We start from the raw sequence: 15,888 nt of genomic DNA, 5'->3' as shown, positions 1-15,888 counted from the left end.
TACCAGCTCGCCCCCCCTTCTCCTCTTCCCCACACCCTCAGGATGTCATTCCGGCCGATGTTGCAACAGGTATGCCCTTGTATAACTGCCTCCTTTCAAGTTGGATGCAATTGATCCCCAATGTCCCGTTCCTATGTTGACTTGTTCCCAGCGGGCTGTGGCTCCGATCGCAGCCACTCTCCTCGCGGGAGGTATGGCTCTGTATCCTAAGAAGACCGCTTTCGCAGAAGAGCCCCGAGACTATGTATGACCAGATATCTTCCTAGCTCTATTGAATGTCTGAAAAGGCTTGGTCTGACACACGACTGCTTTCCTAATATAGCGGAAACCCATCTACGATGACTTGCCCGCCGACATTCCTGAAACCTCCAAGCTCTCGCAGCCTGCTGCGCCTGCCACCCCGAAGTCGATCTCTGCGCCGGCTGCGCAACAAGCTCCCTCTTCGCCCACCCCGACAGACATCCTGACCGCTCAGGTCCGACAAGCTCGCCTTTTCCTCTACTCACACTCCCTCGCCGCAGAGCAGGGCTTCAACAACTTCCTGTCTCGGGCCCTCAACATCGAAAACTGCTTCACCAACACCGTTGCCTCGCTCGCGCCTTCTGCCGAGTCCGGCGAGCGTCTTTTGCCCGGCGGTGTCTATGTCGTCGTGGCCGCCATGGCCGGCTCGATCGTCTCGCGTAACCGCGGTATCTTCCTGCGCACTGCATCGCCGCTCGCCTTCGGTACTGCTGCCGCCTACAGCCTCCTGCCCGTGACCATGCGGAATGTCGGAGATTTGGTTTGGGAGTACGAGAAGAAGGTCCCTGCCCTTGCGGACAAGCACTTAGCTGCTCGTGAGCGCGCGGAGCACATCTGGTACACCGGAATTGCGCACAGCGGAATGGCGCGCCAGATGATGGAGGAAAAGATTGGTAACACCCGCAAGAAGTTGGAAGAGCTGGTGAGCAAGGGCCACTAAATATAGCCCGACTGTTTGGGGCTATAGATGGATTTATTTGTTGCATATGTACGCTTAGAAACTCCTAGATCCGAAGACATAACCGGATTGATTCCTTTTGTTTGAATTGTGCGGTCATAAGTTCCGAAACTCGTCCATGTAGACGCGCATAAACGTACCACGGAGGCTTTGGCCAACGCTCTTTGGGAACATCTTCTCGATTTCTCTTGAGTTTGGTCTTCTCCATCACAATTCTACATCGCAGCCATGAGTACCTCTTCTCCTCCCACTCCGCCATCAAGTGGCCCAATAGATGAGGAACGGAGATTCAAAGATATTACATCACCCTGTGAGTGGGTGGAGGATTACCGCCCAGGTGGTTATCACCCAGTCGTTCTCGGCGATGTCTTCAACCAACAGTACAAGGTCATCCGGAAGCTTGGCGAGGGCTCCTATTCAACGGTTTGGCTCGCCCGTGACCTGAAGTAAGTTCATTCTCTGCATCTCTACCCGCGCCGCTATAAACTATCATTGCTTATCCCCTCTAAGAAATAGTGGATATGTCGCCCTGAAGATCCTCGTGTCCCAAATCTCGGGATCGACAACCGAGCTAAGAATCTTACGCCACATCGCCGAAGTCGCACCAGTTGAAGGAACTCGGTATATCACGCAACTACTAGGCGAGTTCGAACACCGCGGACCCAATGGCGTCCACAAGTGCCTAGTATTTGAGCCCATGGGCCCGAGTGTGAACAGTATGGTCGAGGAGCTACCGCAGTTCAAACCTCGCAAGCAAGAAATGAAAATCCGCTATCCGGTTTGGATGGCAAAGAGCATCCTCAAGCAATCCTTACAGGCTCTTATATTTCTTCACGAAAACGGTATCGCCCATGGAGACTTCCAGCCGGGAAACATGCTCTTCACTCTTAACAATGTCAACTCGACGCCCGAGGACTTACTCCGGCAAGAGGAAGACGTGGAAGCCCAGTCGATCTCGCCCCCTGTAGAGAGGCTAGACGGTAAACAAGATAAATGGGCTCCTCCTTATCTTTGCGTTGCGCAGCCGCTAGTACCATTTACCTGCTACACCGAAGGGTTCAAAGTCAAATTGTCCGATATAGGCGGTGGTCAGTCTTCCCTGTTTCGATTATATATATCTTATTCTTGACGAATATCTATACTGATACCCGACTTGCCCTGGATAGCATATTTCTTTACCGATCCGCCGAAAAAGCCCGTCACTCCACGCGGTCTTCGAGCTCCCGAGTTAATTTTTACCAACGCCTTTGACAACACCGTTGATGTCTGGAGTTTCGGTTGCATTGTCTTTGAGCTTCTCACCGGACTGCCACTCTTCTGTTTACCATACTCCAATATGGTAGATGCAGATGACGATCATCTTATCTCCCTCACCACCCTGCTCGGCGATCTCCCAGACGAGCTCTTTAGCCGTTGGACAAGATCCTCGCTCTACTTCACGCCGGAGAGGAATCTCTTCAATGAGGAGCTTGGAGGGTCCGTCCGGGAAAGGAACCGCTTATTTTAGAGGAGCCATCCATGGAAGAGTCATTCGATCGGGCATGCCCGGATCTTGATGAGGAGGAAGCTCACGAAGTGAAGGCGCTCCTTCGATGGATTTTGCAATATGATCCCGCGAAAAGACCTTCACCTGCGGAAATCTTATCCCATCCATGGTTCTGCAAGATTGACGTTGAGAGCGGCTCGTCCAAGGTCAATACAGTCTAGTTATCTTGCGTGGTCGTTGTCATTCTCCAGACATCGTTAGTACTCCGCGGATGGTCTCTGGTGTTGTGTTTGTGGGTTGGCAATATCCAGGCCAAATAAGAAGCATATCAATACCATGCATCCATTAATTATTGAGATTTCAGCTTCAACTAAGTCGGCTAGCTTACCTATGGACCTCTGCTTCACTCGCTTCTTAGATTGATCATGGCTAGATCTGTTATAGGGAAGTTAAAGTACAAACTCGCTGACCTGCTAAAATATAGAATGTTGCAAAACCCACTTGCATTCACGATGATCGACATAATTTGATTTCATCATACTCCATATTAAATTGATTTCGGATTCTTGAGCCATCATTCATTCTTCCTCTGTAGGTCCTGGTCCTCCTTCCGGCGCAGGGCTCCCCGAGTGAGAGGGCGAGACTCCTGCCTTCGGCGGCGGAGGTAGAGGAGTTCCATGCCGTGACGGCGCATAGTCTTGCTCCCGACTTTTCTCTTCACCCTCGGCAAAGTAATCATCAAAGGCTCTATTGGGCGATGCCATTGACCTTGATTTCCCTGCACGACGCCCGGCGGGCGATCTGCTCTGTAATGGCGAAGCAACTCTTGCTTGAGCGAAGGCTAGAGGCGGCGGCGCTGCCATGTTTGCTGGGACTATGAAGTTACCCGAAGGAGCTGACGTATCTGGGGCAGTAGTGTCGTCCTCGCGTGTCTCGAATACAACCTCCCCCGGTCCCTCAACTGCTTCTCCAAGTCCAATGGGTAGTCGGTGAAGAGCACCGTATCCCAGCTCTGCACCAAGGGCGCCTTCGCCACCCCAGCCCCTGGTAGGAACGAGCTCGACCTCACGAACAACATCAAATTCGTTGTTGTAAACCCACAGGACCAGCGTGCGGTTTAGATGGTCTTCAACCAACTCCCCGAGTGCAGACTCCCCTCTTAACGTCCCGCTGGGAGTTCCAATAATATAGTCTGAGTAAGGAAGCAATCCGGCTCGGTATGCGGGACTGAGAGGTGATGGGATTGCAATAACATGCCAGATGTTTTGCGTGGAAGAGAGAGGGGCAAGCTGTAGCGCGAGGCCGAGCGAGGGGTTCGTTGGCGGTATAGGATGAGTGATTGTGTGTGTTCGTTGACCCTGGTAGAATATAAAATCAGCTGGAATCAAGAGATATCATCTTAGTATCTTTACCTTCGCACTCCACACTTCAAGTGTCAAGCTTCCCCCAGCGCAATTTCGGCATTCTGTCGCAAAGAGGTTCGGGTCCGGATCTTCCTGTATGTCAGTGTGAGCGAAGCTATGATATTGGGGAGTTGAATGATCCCATATGCTTACAATTGTATGACCGTTGATACCAACTATAAAGTCAAACCATGGCTCTAAAGGCAGATCCCGGTCTTTGTTGCGGAGGACCTGGAAACCGAATGCGTTGTCACTGGGGCCGCTGCGAGGCTGTTGGCCAGGCTCCCCGTCTAGCCGGCCGATGAAGCGATTTAATGCGCCGAACATGATTATTTGCTAGAATTAAGATTGTGAGAGGGGAAAGAATGAGGCTGTAAAGGGAAGCTGTAGTCCGGTGTGTTTACCTCGTGCGAGCTGGCCAGATACGCAGGTGCAAACCATGCAAACACCACCCATTATCACTTATCGAGAATCGATGGATCATTTCGCTTTATCGCTGCATTGTATCATGGCAGATGAAGACGCGCCTCCAGAGGTGCATCACTACAGCAGCTTGCATGAAGTGCCCTGGGACATCCAGAAGTAAGTGTGATTGTCATTAAAAAATACCAATGCTAACCCAATTTCCAGCTACTGGGCACAACGCTACCGGATCTTTTCCAAGTACGATGATGGCGTATGGTTGACCGATGATGCTTGGTTTGGTGTCACACCAGAACCAGTCGCGAAGTTTGTGACTCTTTTCGATTATGCCAGAATTTCTGCTAATATTTGTTTAGCACAATAGCTTCACAGATTGCCGAATCAGCGCCTGCTGGGCGCAGTATTCTCGTGGATGCCTTCGCTGGCGCAGGAGGCAACACCATTGCATTTGCTTTAACCGGAAAATGGAAACGAATCTACGCGATCGAAAAAAATCCCGCTGTGCTGAAGTGCGCAAAGCATAACGCGAAAATCTATGGGGTGGAGGACAAGATCACTTGGTTCGAAGGCGATTGTTTCGAGATTCTTAAGAATCAACTCAAAGAACTGGCGCCGTACAGTCTCGTCTTCGCCAGCCCTCCCTGGGGAGGTAAGTGTCACCGAATCGTTACTTCTGTGACATGAACTGATTGTAGCAGGCCCGGGATATCGTTCAGATCAGGTATTCAACCTGAAAACCATGGAGCCATATTCCCTCCAACGATTGTATGATGAATACTCAGTATTCAGCAAGCACATGGTCCTTTACATTCCAAGGACCTCTGATTTGGCACAAATTGCAAAACTGGTTCCTGACGGTGACAAGGCTACAGTAATGCACTATTGCATGGAGGGTGCAAGCAAGGCGTTGTGTATTTTCTATGGGGATTTCAATGTGTCATGACTTATGGTTGCTATTCATGACAATAACTTCAAATGTATTTTTAATTCCGAATAAAAATTTTATTCCTATTGTTCTTCATTGTTGTTGAAAAGATCCTATTGAGCCCTCAAGTATTGGACTTCAGGCATCGAGCTGATTGCCTTATCGGGTTAGCGTGACCCGGTCCCTTGCGCAGTATCCTGGAAACCCGCCGTTTTCCCTCTACGACCACCTGTCCGACACGCCCCTCCTCTTCTCTCTCCTGCGCAGTCTGAGCCACGGCAACACCGACATCCAAATTGCAGATTCGCATAATACCCAGATGTGCATATTTTAAATTGCGTTGTCGCCTTGTCCGGCTCGCGCCTACATTCTTAACCTACGATTTCTCTCACCAACCTTGCCGAATCTAACGCTTTTTTCATTTACAACACTTCTCTCATCTTAAACACAAGCTTACTCGCCCATCATGCCTCACGCAACACCGAAGGCCCCCGGGGGCGAGGATGATACCGATTTCGACGATGTGATGCGACAACTGAACAACTACGAAGATACCGGCCCCTCTCTAGATTTCTTGTCGCGTGATCTGGAAGTTGGTGAAAAAGCCGAGGATGCAATCGACTACGAGGACTTCGACGACGATGAACTTCCGGAGGAAGAGGAGACGACACGCCCAGCTCCAGCCCTGCCTGCAGTGGATGATAATCAAGATCCTTTCGCGAATTTGGGCTCAGACGATGCCGCTCTTTTCGGAAACGGCGACGATCTCTTCGGCGACCCGGGAGAGGGGGATCAGACCCAGGATGACAATCTCGATGATCTCTTTGGCGAAGGTTCTTTTTCGCCGCCTCCTGCTGGACAGGATGATCCTACCCGCGGCCTCTTCGAAGACGAAGATATGCCCTTGACAGATGCGCCCGTTGAACTACCACCCATCCCGTCGGCCCCGGAATTGCAGCCAGAGCCACCTATTATGGAGGAAGATGAATTCCCGGATGATGACAGTATCATGTCGGAAGACATGAATCCCGTCGAACTCCGCGCATGGAAACTACAGCAGCAGTTGTTCGCCATGTCAGGGGTTGAAAACCCACCTGCACCACCTGAGAACCACGAAGAGCTTTTGCATTCCTTGTTTCCCTCGTTCGACCGGAACACTCTTCCACGTTGGCTCGAGTTGATTCCCCACAAGAAGGCTATCTTCATTGGAAAACAGCCGGCCAAGCCTCCTAAGCCCATCTTGCCCACGAAAGTGAATATTGAGCTGGCAGCTGATCATGAGCGTGCATTCAGAACCGGGCAACTCCTCAAGCGTGGCCTCGATCATGAAACTCATGGCTTGGTGATGATTACACAATCGGACCGCGAAGAGGAGGGAGCAGAGGGGGATGAGGATACGAAGGAAGACATTGACCTGGATGATCTGGATGGAGATGAGGTGCTTCCGGGTGGCTTCACCATGCAGGACCTTCGAACGATTTGTGTGGACTGGGATGTTAAGGATGACGTCTCCAGCATTGACCCGGAAGAGCAGCCATTGGCACAAAGAAAAGATGATACATTTGATGAGGATGAAGCGGATTGGCTGATGGAAACCGAGGTTCCGAACAAGAAACGAAAGACCGGCCCGACGCCGATGGATGTCATTGCTCTATCACATATCGATATTCCACTATTGGATGACCCAGAACAAGCGACAATGAAAATCGCAAAGCGAGTGACAATTGATCTCAATGATCCGAACATTCTTGTGGACGAATTAAGAGCGGATGCCGTCGCAAACAAGCCGAAACACGCAGCTCCTCGCACCAGGGATGAAGTGGACCTGAATCTGACGCGCCGTCTCACCCAGCGCTACAACATTTCGAATGATCAAGCATACGACATGCTCAAACAGAATCATCAGAACAAGATCCGCAGTACTCTTGGCAATGTGACACTTGAGCACGGTCTGCCAGCCCTGCGTTTGCAGTGGCCCTACTACAAGACTGAGTTGGCCAAGGCTGAAGCTAGATCTTTCCACCGACCTGCTTTGGCCTTCCGACCTGGGCAAACGTCTTGGGTCAAGAACCCTACCCAGGTGCGACGCAAGCACTTACGTGGCAAAGATGCGAAAACTATCTATAATTCCACAAAGGCATTGTCCATGTCAGACAACTCCAATGTTTTGCTAGTGGAGTACTCCGAGGAGCTGCCCATGACACTAGCTAACTTTGGAATGTGCAACCGTTTCATCAATTATTACCGGCGAAAGAATATTGATGATCCCACTCGCCCAAGGGCAGATATCGGGGAAACGGTTGTTCTCTTACCTCAAGACAAGAGCCCCTACTCAATCTTTGGCCATGTTGACCCCGGCGAAATTTCCCCGGCAATTTCAAACTCCATGTACCGAGCACCGCTATTCCCGCACCAGACCAAATCTACGGACTTCCTCGTGGTCCGCAGTACCACTGGATTCGATGGCTCTAGCTATTACCTGCGTAACATCGAAAATTTCTACGTTGCCGGACAGCAATTCCCATCTGTTGACATTCCTGGACCGCATTCGCGCAAGGTGACAACTGTCGCCAAGAATCGCATGAAGATGCTGGTATATCGTTTGTTGAAGAAGAGCCCGGATGAGCGACTTGCAATCAGCGATGTTACAGCTCACATACCAAACACCACGGATATGCAGAACCGACAGAAGGTCAAGGATTTCCTTCAACACGACAAGGACACTAAGTATTGGAAGCCACTGGATCCAATTCTCCCCGACCAAGACACAATCCGCTCGTGGGTCCAGCCCGAAGATGTTTGTCTTCTGGAATCCATGCAGATTGGACAGCAACATCTCCATGACACTGGTTATGGCAACGATGCCGAGACCGGCGGCGATAACGAAGAAGATGAAGAATTCGAGAGCTTCGAGCAGCAGATGGCTCCGTGGAAGGCAACTCGCAACTTTTTATTGGCCTCTCAAGGCAAGGCTATGCTGAAACTTCATGGCGAAGGAGATCCTACTGGCCGTGGTGAGGGTTATAACTTCATCAAAACAAGCATGAAGGGTGGTTTCAAGGCTATCGGCGAAAGTGTTGAGGATAAGCTGGACGCGCAGCGACTCAAGGAGCTTGGAGGTCACAGCTACAATGTTGCCCGCCAGCAAAAATCATACGAAACATCCATTCGTCGGATTTGGGATGCTCAAAAAAGCAGTCTGTCCTCCACCATCGAGCATTCCGACCAGGAAAGCGACGTGGATCAAGAAGACGAATACCAGGATCAATTCAACAAACCAACACCCCGATCCGAAGCACAGACGCCTGGGCCATATCGTCGCGACGATGAGACAACAAGTCAGTTCAGCAAACTGAGTTTCAACAGCCAGCGCGGCAAAGTGTTGCGTATCACCCGCCAGATCAGACAGGAAAACGGCGAAATTCTTCATCAGGAACAACATGTTTTCGATCCTCGAGTGATCAGGCACTACATCCAATACCGTCACCAGCACGAAGCCATGCACATAAAGCTGGAATCTCTTGAGCCCACGGGTGATACAGAACTCGACGCCCGCAACCGGAAGTTGATCGAGGCCGAGCTCGGCCGTCTCAACCGCAACAAGGAGCGTCGTTTCGCCCGCGAGAAGCAAAAGGGCATCCCTCGTTCCGGCGATCCGGACGGCAAGCCTGCTGGTACTCAGCGCAAGTGTGCCAACTGCGGCCAGGTCGGGCACATCAAAACAAACAAGAAACTCTGTCCATTGCTCAATGGTACTATGAAGCCCGAGGATCGTGTCACGGATTCGGCTTTCTCCATGAGCGCGCCGGTTCTGTGAACTCGGTTCGTTTTGGCTTTTCCTCTTATGCATCTATTTCCTTACTCATTTCCCCTCTTCATTTCCATCTACTCTGAACTTGATACCCCTTGAAAGCCTCTCTGTCCCGAACTTACTCTCCGATACCCCGGTTTTCTATCCACCAGAAGTGATTTGAGACCGTACATAGCCGCTTTCTCCTTGCTGTGTGTACGAATTTCCCAGCGTTGTTTCTTTTTCTTTTGGGTGTTTTACTTCATTCATCTTCCATGAAGTATCATAGGAAATAGAATGTACTCAATCTGATGAAAATACTTTTTGTGTGTAGTAGGCTAACATTTTCTTTCCGTAATTATATATTCATTCCTAAGGATACATAAGAGGGAGGGTGGAGTGCTGTCATTCCGAACAGTCACCTATGAGGGAATGAGGCACTAAACAAGATGAAAAGAAGGTTATATGGATATGTTCGGCCCTGTGAAAGGACGGTGGTTGGTCGTGTGAATGGGAATGCAATGGCCGACATCTTTGGTCCTCAACTCCCAATTCCACGTATTTGCTTTGTATAGTCACGACCCATACAGGCCGGCCAATTGGCCTCTGGCATACGGTTGACGCCCTCGCTCTGTGCTGAACGCCAATGCAACATCGTTGGGTCGCCGGTATGTATACCCCAGAAAGGCGCCCTTTTTGCGAATGTCCAAGACCGTCTTGCTCATCTGTTTGTCTCGGAGGATTTTATCGCGGGGCCGTTTCTTCTCCTTTTTCTTCTCGGCGTCTTTCGCCTCCTGTGCTACACCTGGGGTCGTCTTAGCAACTGGCGGCTCGATAGCGTCCTCTGCTGGTCTTGTTTCTTGATTCTCGGGGGTAATCGCGTGAGGTTCTTGGTCAGGATCCTCCGAGTCACTATTAACAGCTTGCTCGACACCATTGCTGCCCAACTTCCAGTCGTCAAAATATCTAGTGTCCTCCCAGTTCCTGACCCTAGGAATCATTGGTGGTTGACACATGTGGAGATCTTGCCATCGGATACCTCGGAAGAATGGATGAATCTTGATGTCCGCTGCATCGTTGGGGTATACGTAGTAACTCGCGATATTTCTGTACCGCGCGTCCATGGAGTAGAGCATTTGGATCGAGACAGGACGTCCATTCAGTATATCATTGGCTTGGTACTTCGGAGAGCACAGGCGATATTCGCGCTCTTGGAGTATCCTGATAATCAGATCCATGGCATCTTGTGAGACTAACTTGTCTGTGGATTTCTCCCGCGGAAATCGTAGAGTTCTCGAGTGTTGCTGAGAAGTTTCAGAATGAAATGTTCACTGGAGCAAGGGAAAAGAAGGTACTCACAAGGATCTTGATCTTTGTATCATGGCGATTTTCACAAGCGAAGGGTGTGAAACCATATAGACACTGGGAGAGCTATGAGACTTTCATACACACAAAACGAGAATATCGAGAGACCTACCTCGTATAGAATGATACCCAAGCTCCACCAATCGCATCGTCCATCATACATTTCACCGCGAATGAGCTCGGGTGCCATGTATTGACTAGTTCCAACAACACTTCTTGCGAATCTGCGTCGCCCCTTGTTGTTTCTCCAATCCAACAAACTTGCTGAGGATGGCTGATGAAGAGCATGGCCATCCACAATGTGCAATTTTATATCAGGGGCGAGTTCTTTCGCTTCAGCAGACGCCTCTTGGTCCTCGAAATCACCCTTGACATCGATGCCAAGCTTCTCCAGCAACGAGTAGCGATGGCTGTTATAATAAGCTTGGTCATGCGACCAATGCCCATTGAAAGCGAGACCAAAGTCGGAAATTTTCAAATGGCCCGACGCAGAGATGAGAAAGTTATCAGGCTTGACATCGCGATGAATCCAGCAAAGTCGATGTGCCTCCTCAATGCACAATATCATTTCGGCAACGTAAAATCGTGTCCAGTCCTCGCGGAGTGTATCTTTGCGGATCAGTAGCCCCAAAAAGTCTCCACCCACCATGTAATCCATCACAAGATATAGATTGTTGGCATCTTGAAAGCTAGCGATTAAAGGAACAACCCAGCGAGAGTTCTCAGAGGCAACAAGGAAATCTCTTTCCGCTCGAATATGGCCTTCCTGGGAGTTGCGGATCATCTCGGCCTTTTTGATGACTTTCATGGCATATACCTCCTTCTTTTCGCCGGTCATATACCTTCGACGGGTTTGTCTGGCACCTTCCATGGCAGACATCAGAGCTCCAAAAGGATTTGATCTAGCGTGGACATTGTTGTCTTTGAGAGTAAGAGGGTCATCTTCCTGGGAACTCTTTGAATCACAGCTATTCCGTCGAACAAGACGCACAACACCAAAGCTTCCTTTCCCCAATACCTTTATAGCTTTGTAACCTGCGATGGAGATGGCGTCTTCGGTTTGAGTGCAGTATCGGTTTGATTTGAGCACACGGCATTGTCGAAGATAATCGTTCTCTCGCAAGACCCAGTTGTGTCTTGTCATCAGCCGCTCCTCGGGTGTGAGCTCAAACGCATAGATATGCTGCTCCAACTCGAGCTGACGTTGCTGACGGGGATCTTTGTTCTGAAAAATGGAGTTGAAGTATAGTTCCAAGTAAACTTTTGCCACTGATGTCGCTTCCACAGTTTTGATTGACGGCGATATTGTGATTACATTTGTGTCTGAAGCGTTGGCAGCTTCATTGATCTCGGTGAGAGAGGGCCAATGTATCACTGCAGTTTCGTGTCCGTCGGGCAGCTTGCCTTTATCTGAGGAAGGAGACGGCCCCACGGACGTGAGCGGAGTCAGTGAAGTTGACTGCCCGCCGGCAGGAGACCCACCACTACTGGGGCTGGTTGATGGGCTGGAGCTATCATTAGCGCCATCACTCTGCTTACACACATCGTCTAATACCGGAGAATTGGCGGGAAGAACACTCGGTCGTGACCGAAGATGCACACGGCGGATGACAGTGGGCTGACCAAACGCAAGCGAGATCTTGTGCGAGAAGCGATCGACGAATTTAGAATTTGTTGGACTCGGCTGTTCAGTGACACTAGTTGACAGGGGTTCCTCACTTGAGTTATGTTGCTGCACGTCGTCGACAACAGCCGATTCACCCTGACTCTCGGGTGATCGTAGGTCGGGAAGTGGCTCAGACAAAGTTTCCACCCCCTGGGTGGGGGTGCTGAGCAAAGGAGTGGCAGGTAATGGTTCACTTTGTACAGACTCAGCTGCAGTCAGATATGCCGGGCGATTATCGCCATTACCACTTGGGGAGGATGGGTTCGAGAGACCTGTGCTTTCGTCGGCCTGCACGGAATCACAGCAATCAGTGTCGACGCTAGACCCTTTGTTGCCTGCGGAGAGTCAGTGAATGGTCTGCTATAACAAGAGAGACACCATCACTCACTTTTGGATGAACCACGTAAGCCCAGCAACAGTAGAATCTTGGAGCCACTGCGAGTCAAACGAGCCCTTAGCCGATCTTTTCCCACCCTTGGGATAATTGGCTCCGATGCTGGGCTTTCCGTTGCCGCAGAATCGGTTGGAGATGTACCTGGCTTTCCAGAGACGACAACTTTAGTTGGGATCAAGAGATTGAAAAGACTTCGTCGGGTTGGATCTTTCTCACTGGAGGCTGTCATATTTGCCTTCCAGAGCCAATGAGCGTTGAATGAAACATGCGTGGGCTTTAACAATATATTGAATCAGATGTATGAAGTATCAAGTATGGAATGTGAAGCATAAAGCTCCGGTGTCTGTAGTAGGTACCCATGTTATTAGGGCTGGCAACTACGAAAGAGGGTAAGCGCCACCCAACGTCTTGATGAAATAAACATGGAGATATGCAAGACACTAACATTCATGAGTTAGGTACCTGTACATGAAAATATACCGGCCTAACAACAAGAACATGCACATATACACAGCCACAGCACATGACAGCCCAGAGGCTCAAGACGCGGGGTGGTTGGGATCAAAATCTCCTCGTATCCCCCCAATTTCACCTATTTATTGTCTGTTTCCCACTCCCTCTGGACAGTGAAACAGTCCATTTGATTTGTCCTGAAACGATCCTTGTCATCTCTGGGCAATGTACTCTCAATCATTTCTAGCTCGGCCTCTTGATGAGCTGTACATGGAAAGCACCATCTCCCAAGATTTGACCGGTAAAGACGCCTCACAAGAGCAATCGGTCCATGCTTCCCTAGGAGGAAGAGCTCCTCCTTTCCTTGATGGTACATCTTATATTCCGGATCCCAGAACGATGCAAGAAAATAAAAACAACCAAGATTACTCATTCAAACTGATGCTGTTAGAACGGGAGAACGTCGCACGACGAAACAACGCGACTACGTTCCGCCATTGGCCAGTCGAGCATAATAACCCTGTCTATCCTTTCGGGCAGATCGTCAACAATCAAAACATGCCAGGCCATTTTCCACCGGGTCCTATGCCTTATCAATATCCTCAAGTCCCGGTTCACCATACCAACGCCTTTTACCCTCCTGCAAGGCAACAGATTCTGAGTCCACAGTCTGTAAATTCGTATGATATGAACCCGCAGTACTCAAACACCATTCGCTCAGAAACGTACACTCCTCCCAGCCAAGGAAGCGTCTCTCTGTCAGAGGCGAATGACCTCAAGGCCCAAATCGAAGCGCTTCGAAACAAAGTCCGAGAGCTGGAAGGAAAGCCTGCCCTGCCCACAGCCTCAAAGTATCAGATCCTTTATCGGATCGAGAAAGACGGCACCTATCCGAGTGACAATCAGAGCATGGACGATAGTGAGGATGAATTCAGCCCCAGACACAGGCCGCGCGGGTCTACGCCCGTGTCTCCATGGATGGGGATTTATACCGATCCTCCTGAACTCATCCACCGAAACATGGGTGCGCCATATCTGCGCTGCAATGACCCTCTGATCAATTTCGAGCTTTACCTCGCGCTCAATAGAGAGATATCTTTTGTTGTCTTCCGCAACTACAAAAGAAGAGCCGAGCCGCAGTCACCCAACACAAAGTACGGCAAGCCAGAGCCATTCAGCGAGACCATTCTTCCAGTTTCCGAAGGTCTCAAAGACGTGATCGCAGACTTCCTCGGGGGCGAAGAGTTTCGAGCCATGTACAACGACTACCAGCACACGGGTGAGGTCAGGTCGCCTTATCTCTTCGTCTACCATAACCGGGGTGCTGGACAATCGGAAATCAAACGAGGGCTGAGCTCTGAGGCACAGAGACAATTTGACCTCTTCATGGACTATGTCCAAGAGGCTTACGGCAATGAATACACTGCAGTGGATTTGCTTTTGAAGAACGGCAAAATCCGCCCGGAGTACGTTCAATATCTATTCAAGCCCAATGAAGTCCTGGTTTCGCACAAAAACAAGGAGCACATAGGTTATGTAGCCAATGGATGGCCCTCTAGAAGCCCAGACATCCATGGCAGCAATCCTTGTTGGTGGATCAGTGTCCAGACCTGGGACTTCGATGGCGACTTCTATAAAACTCGGACTAAGCTCAGTTTTGAAATCCCAAAGCCACAGCATGCCACGCAGATGCCATCGTCGCCTGAAGTGGGTGATTTGTTGCGTGATTCTAGCCTTCCACTACATCACAGTGACTCAGAAAAAGAGTGTGCTATCACGGATCTTGCGGTATTCCCAATCAGGTATGCGCCTGATTATATCGTTCGGAAGCTTCAGCGCCGTGGAGAGATCTTCTGGACATTCCGCACACAGAAGTACGTGTCATATCAGGCGACCGAGGAAGAGAACTTCCAGACCATGGTATGTATTTATTGTCCAACCTGCAATAATGAGCCGAGCTAACCATTGCTACTAGACCGACGACCGATACATCATAGACATGAAGACATACAACAGATTGCATCCAGCCTCGACCGGGTATTCGAATAACAGCTCACCTAGAAAGACACTCGATGACCGAGTCATGGCCAGAGACCAACCCCCGCAAGAGCCGTTCAGCATGATGATGCCCCCGAGGATAACTGGCTTCAACCTCCGGCGCAAGAAATGGTTCGAGCTCTCAGTCGACCGCATCTCGCCGGTCGAGTGGAACAAAAACGCGTTCGAGAATCTAGCCATCGATTCCAAATCTAGAAACCTTATCGAAGCATTGGTGACCAACCACGTCGAGCCTGAATACTCCGCCGATCTGATCGCTGGAAAAGGAAACGGGCTTATCTTGCTTCTACACGGTGGGCCAGGAACAGGCAAAACCCTGACTGCAGAGAGCGTGGCCGAAATAGCCGAGAGGCCTCTGTATCGAGTCACGTGCGGCGATGTCGGCATCAAGCCAGAGGAGGTGGAGAAGTACCTCGAGTCCGTGCTACACCTGGGCAAGACCTGGAACTGCGTAGTCTTGCTCGATGAAGCAGATGTGTTCCTCGAGCAACGCGGTCTGGAAGATCTGAACCGGAATGCGCTCGTATCGGCATTCCTGCGCGTGGTGGAGTATTTCGATGGAATCCTGATCTTGACCACCAACCGGGTAGGCACATTTGACGAGGCGTTCAAGTCGCGCATCCAGCTGGCACTGCACTATCCCCCCTGGGTGAGGAGCAGAGACGAATCATTTGGAATACTTTCATCAAGCGCCTTGATGAGTTCGATAACGACGCCGTTGATGTTGAAAATCTTATGGGGAGCTTGGATGTGCTTCAGAAGGAGAAGTTGAATGGTCGGCAAATTCGGAATGCCGTCACCACTGCTCGTCAGTACGCGAAGTGGAAAAGGGAAGTTCTCACGTATGATCACCTCAAGAATGTGATTGAGGTGTCTGCGAAATTCGATGACTACTTGGAGAACATTCACCGCGGTGGTCTCATGCAGTATTGAGCGCCACACCGGA

The 15,888-nt window shown here is 50.3% G+C and overlaps 8 protein-coding genes across 8 annotated transcripts; 6 read left to right on the top strand and 2 right to left on the bottom strand.

Moving 5' to 3' along the window:
- Positions 1-42: 42 nt before the first annotated feature.
- Positions 43-961, top strand: N7518_004635 (MICOS complex subunit MIC26/MIC27; the record flags this gene model as incomplete). The annotated part of the gene is made up of 3 exons (XM_057185562.1): positions 43-69; positions 152-244; positions 323-961. The coding sequence occupies 3 exons, from the start codon at positions 43-45 to the stop codon at positions 959-961; spliced, it is 759 nt and encodes a 252-aa protein (XP_057042332.1).
- Positions 962-1,207: 246 nt separating this feature from the next.
- N7518_004634 (serine/threonine-protein kinase) lies at positions 1,208-2,486 on the top strand (the record flags this gene model as incomplete). The annotated part of the gene is made up of 3 exons (XM_057185561.1): positions 1,208-1,425; positions 1,496-2,067; positions 2,146-2,486. 3 exons carry the CDS (start codon positions 1,208-1,210, stop codon positions 2,484-2,486), a joined length of 1,131 nt encoding a protein of 376 aa, XP_057042331.1.
- Positions 2,487-2,497: 11 nt separating this feature from the next.
- On the top strand, positions 2,498-2,686 carry N7518_004633 (kinase-like domain-containing protein; the record flags this gene model as incomplete). The annotated part of the gene is made up of 1 exon (XM_057185560.1): positions 2,498-2,686. One exon carries the CDS (start codon positions 2,498-2,500, stop codon positions 2,684-2,686), a length of 189 nt encoding a protein of 62 aa, XP_057042330.1.
- A 357-nt stretch (positions 2,687-3,043) lies between these two features.
- N7518_004632 (uncharacterized protein) lies at positions 3,044-4,195 on the bottom strand (the record flags this gene model as incomplete). The annotated part of the gene is made up of 3 exons (XM_057185559.1): positions 3,044-3,823; positions 3,878-3,961; positions 4,022-4,195. 3 exons carry the CDS (start codon positions 4,193-4,195, stop codon positions 3,044-3,046), a joined length of 1,038 nt encoding a protein of 345 aa, XP_057042329.1.
- Positions 4,196-4,343: 148 nt separating this feature from the next.
- On the top strand, positions 4,344-5,234 carry N7518_004631 (RNA methyltransferase; the record flags this gene model as incomplete). The annotated part of the gene is made up of 4 exons (XM_057185558.1): positions 4,344-4,450; positions 4,499-4,597; positions 4,648-4,940; positions 4,990-5,234. 4 exons carry the CDS (start codon positions 4,344-4,346, stop codon positions 5,232-5,234), a joined length of 744 nt encoding a protein of 247 aa, XP_057042328.1.
- Positions 5,235-5,682: 448 nt separating this feature from the next.
- On the top strand, positions 5,683-9,033 carry N7518_004630 (DUF3591 domain-containing protein; the record flags this gene model as incomplete). Its single annotated transcript, XM_057185557.1, has 1 exon — positions 5,683-9,033. The coding sequence occupies one exon, from the start codon at positions 5,683-5,685 to the stop codon at positions 9,031-9,033; it is 3,351 nt and encodes a 1,116-aa protein (XP_057042327.1).
- Positions 9,034-9,581: 548 nt separating this feature from the next.
- On the bottom strand, positions 9,582-12,660 carry N7518_004629 (serine/threonine-protein kinase; the record flags this gene model as incomplete). The annotated part of the gene is made up of 4 exons (XM_057185556.1): positions 9,582-10,310; positions 10,366-10,428; positions 10,484-12,372; positions 12,426-12,660. 4 exons carry the CDS (start codon positions 12,658-12,660, stop codon positions 9,582-9,584), a joined length of 2,916 nt encoding a protein of 971 aa, XP_057042326.1.
- A 449-nt stretch (positions 12,661-13,109) lies between these two features.
- N7518_004628 (ATP-binding protein) lies at positions 13,110-15,875 on the top strand (the record flags this gene model as incomplete). The annotated part of the gene is given in 3 exon segments (XM_057185555.1): positions 13,110-14,804; positions 14,860-15,591; positions 15,603-15,875. The coding sequence occupies 3 exon segments, from the start codon at positions 13,110-13,112 to the stop codon at positions 15,873-15,875; spliced, it is 2,700 nt and encodes an 899-aa protein (XP_057042325.1).
- Between the last annotated feature and the right edge of the window lie 13 nt (positions 15,876-15,888).

The sequence above is a fragment of the Penicillium psychrosexuale genome (assembly GCF_028828465.1).
Source record: "Penicillium psychrosexuale strain IBT 29551 chromosome Unknown utg000003l, whole genome shotgun sequence".
In the NCBI taxonomy this organism is placed as follows: Eukaryota; Fungi; Ascomycota; class Eurotiomycetes; order Eurotiales; family Aspergillaceae; genus Penicillium; species Penicillium psychrosexuale.
This window is presented reverse-complemented; position numbering and strand designations above follow the sequence as displayed.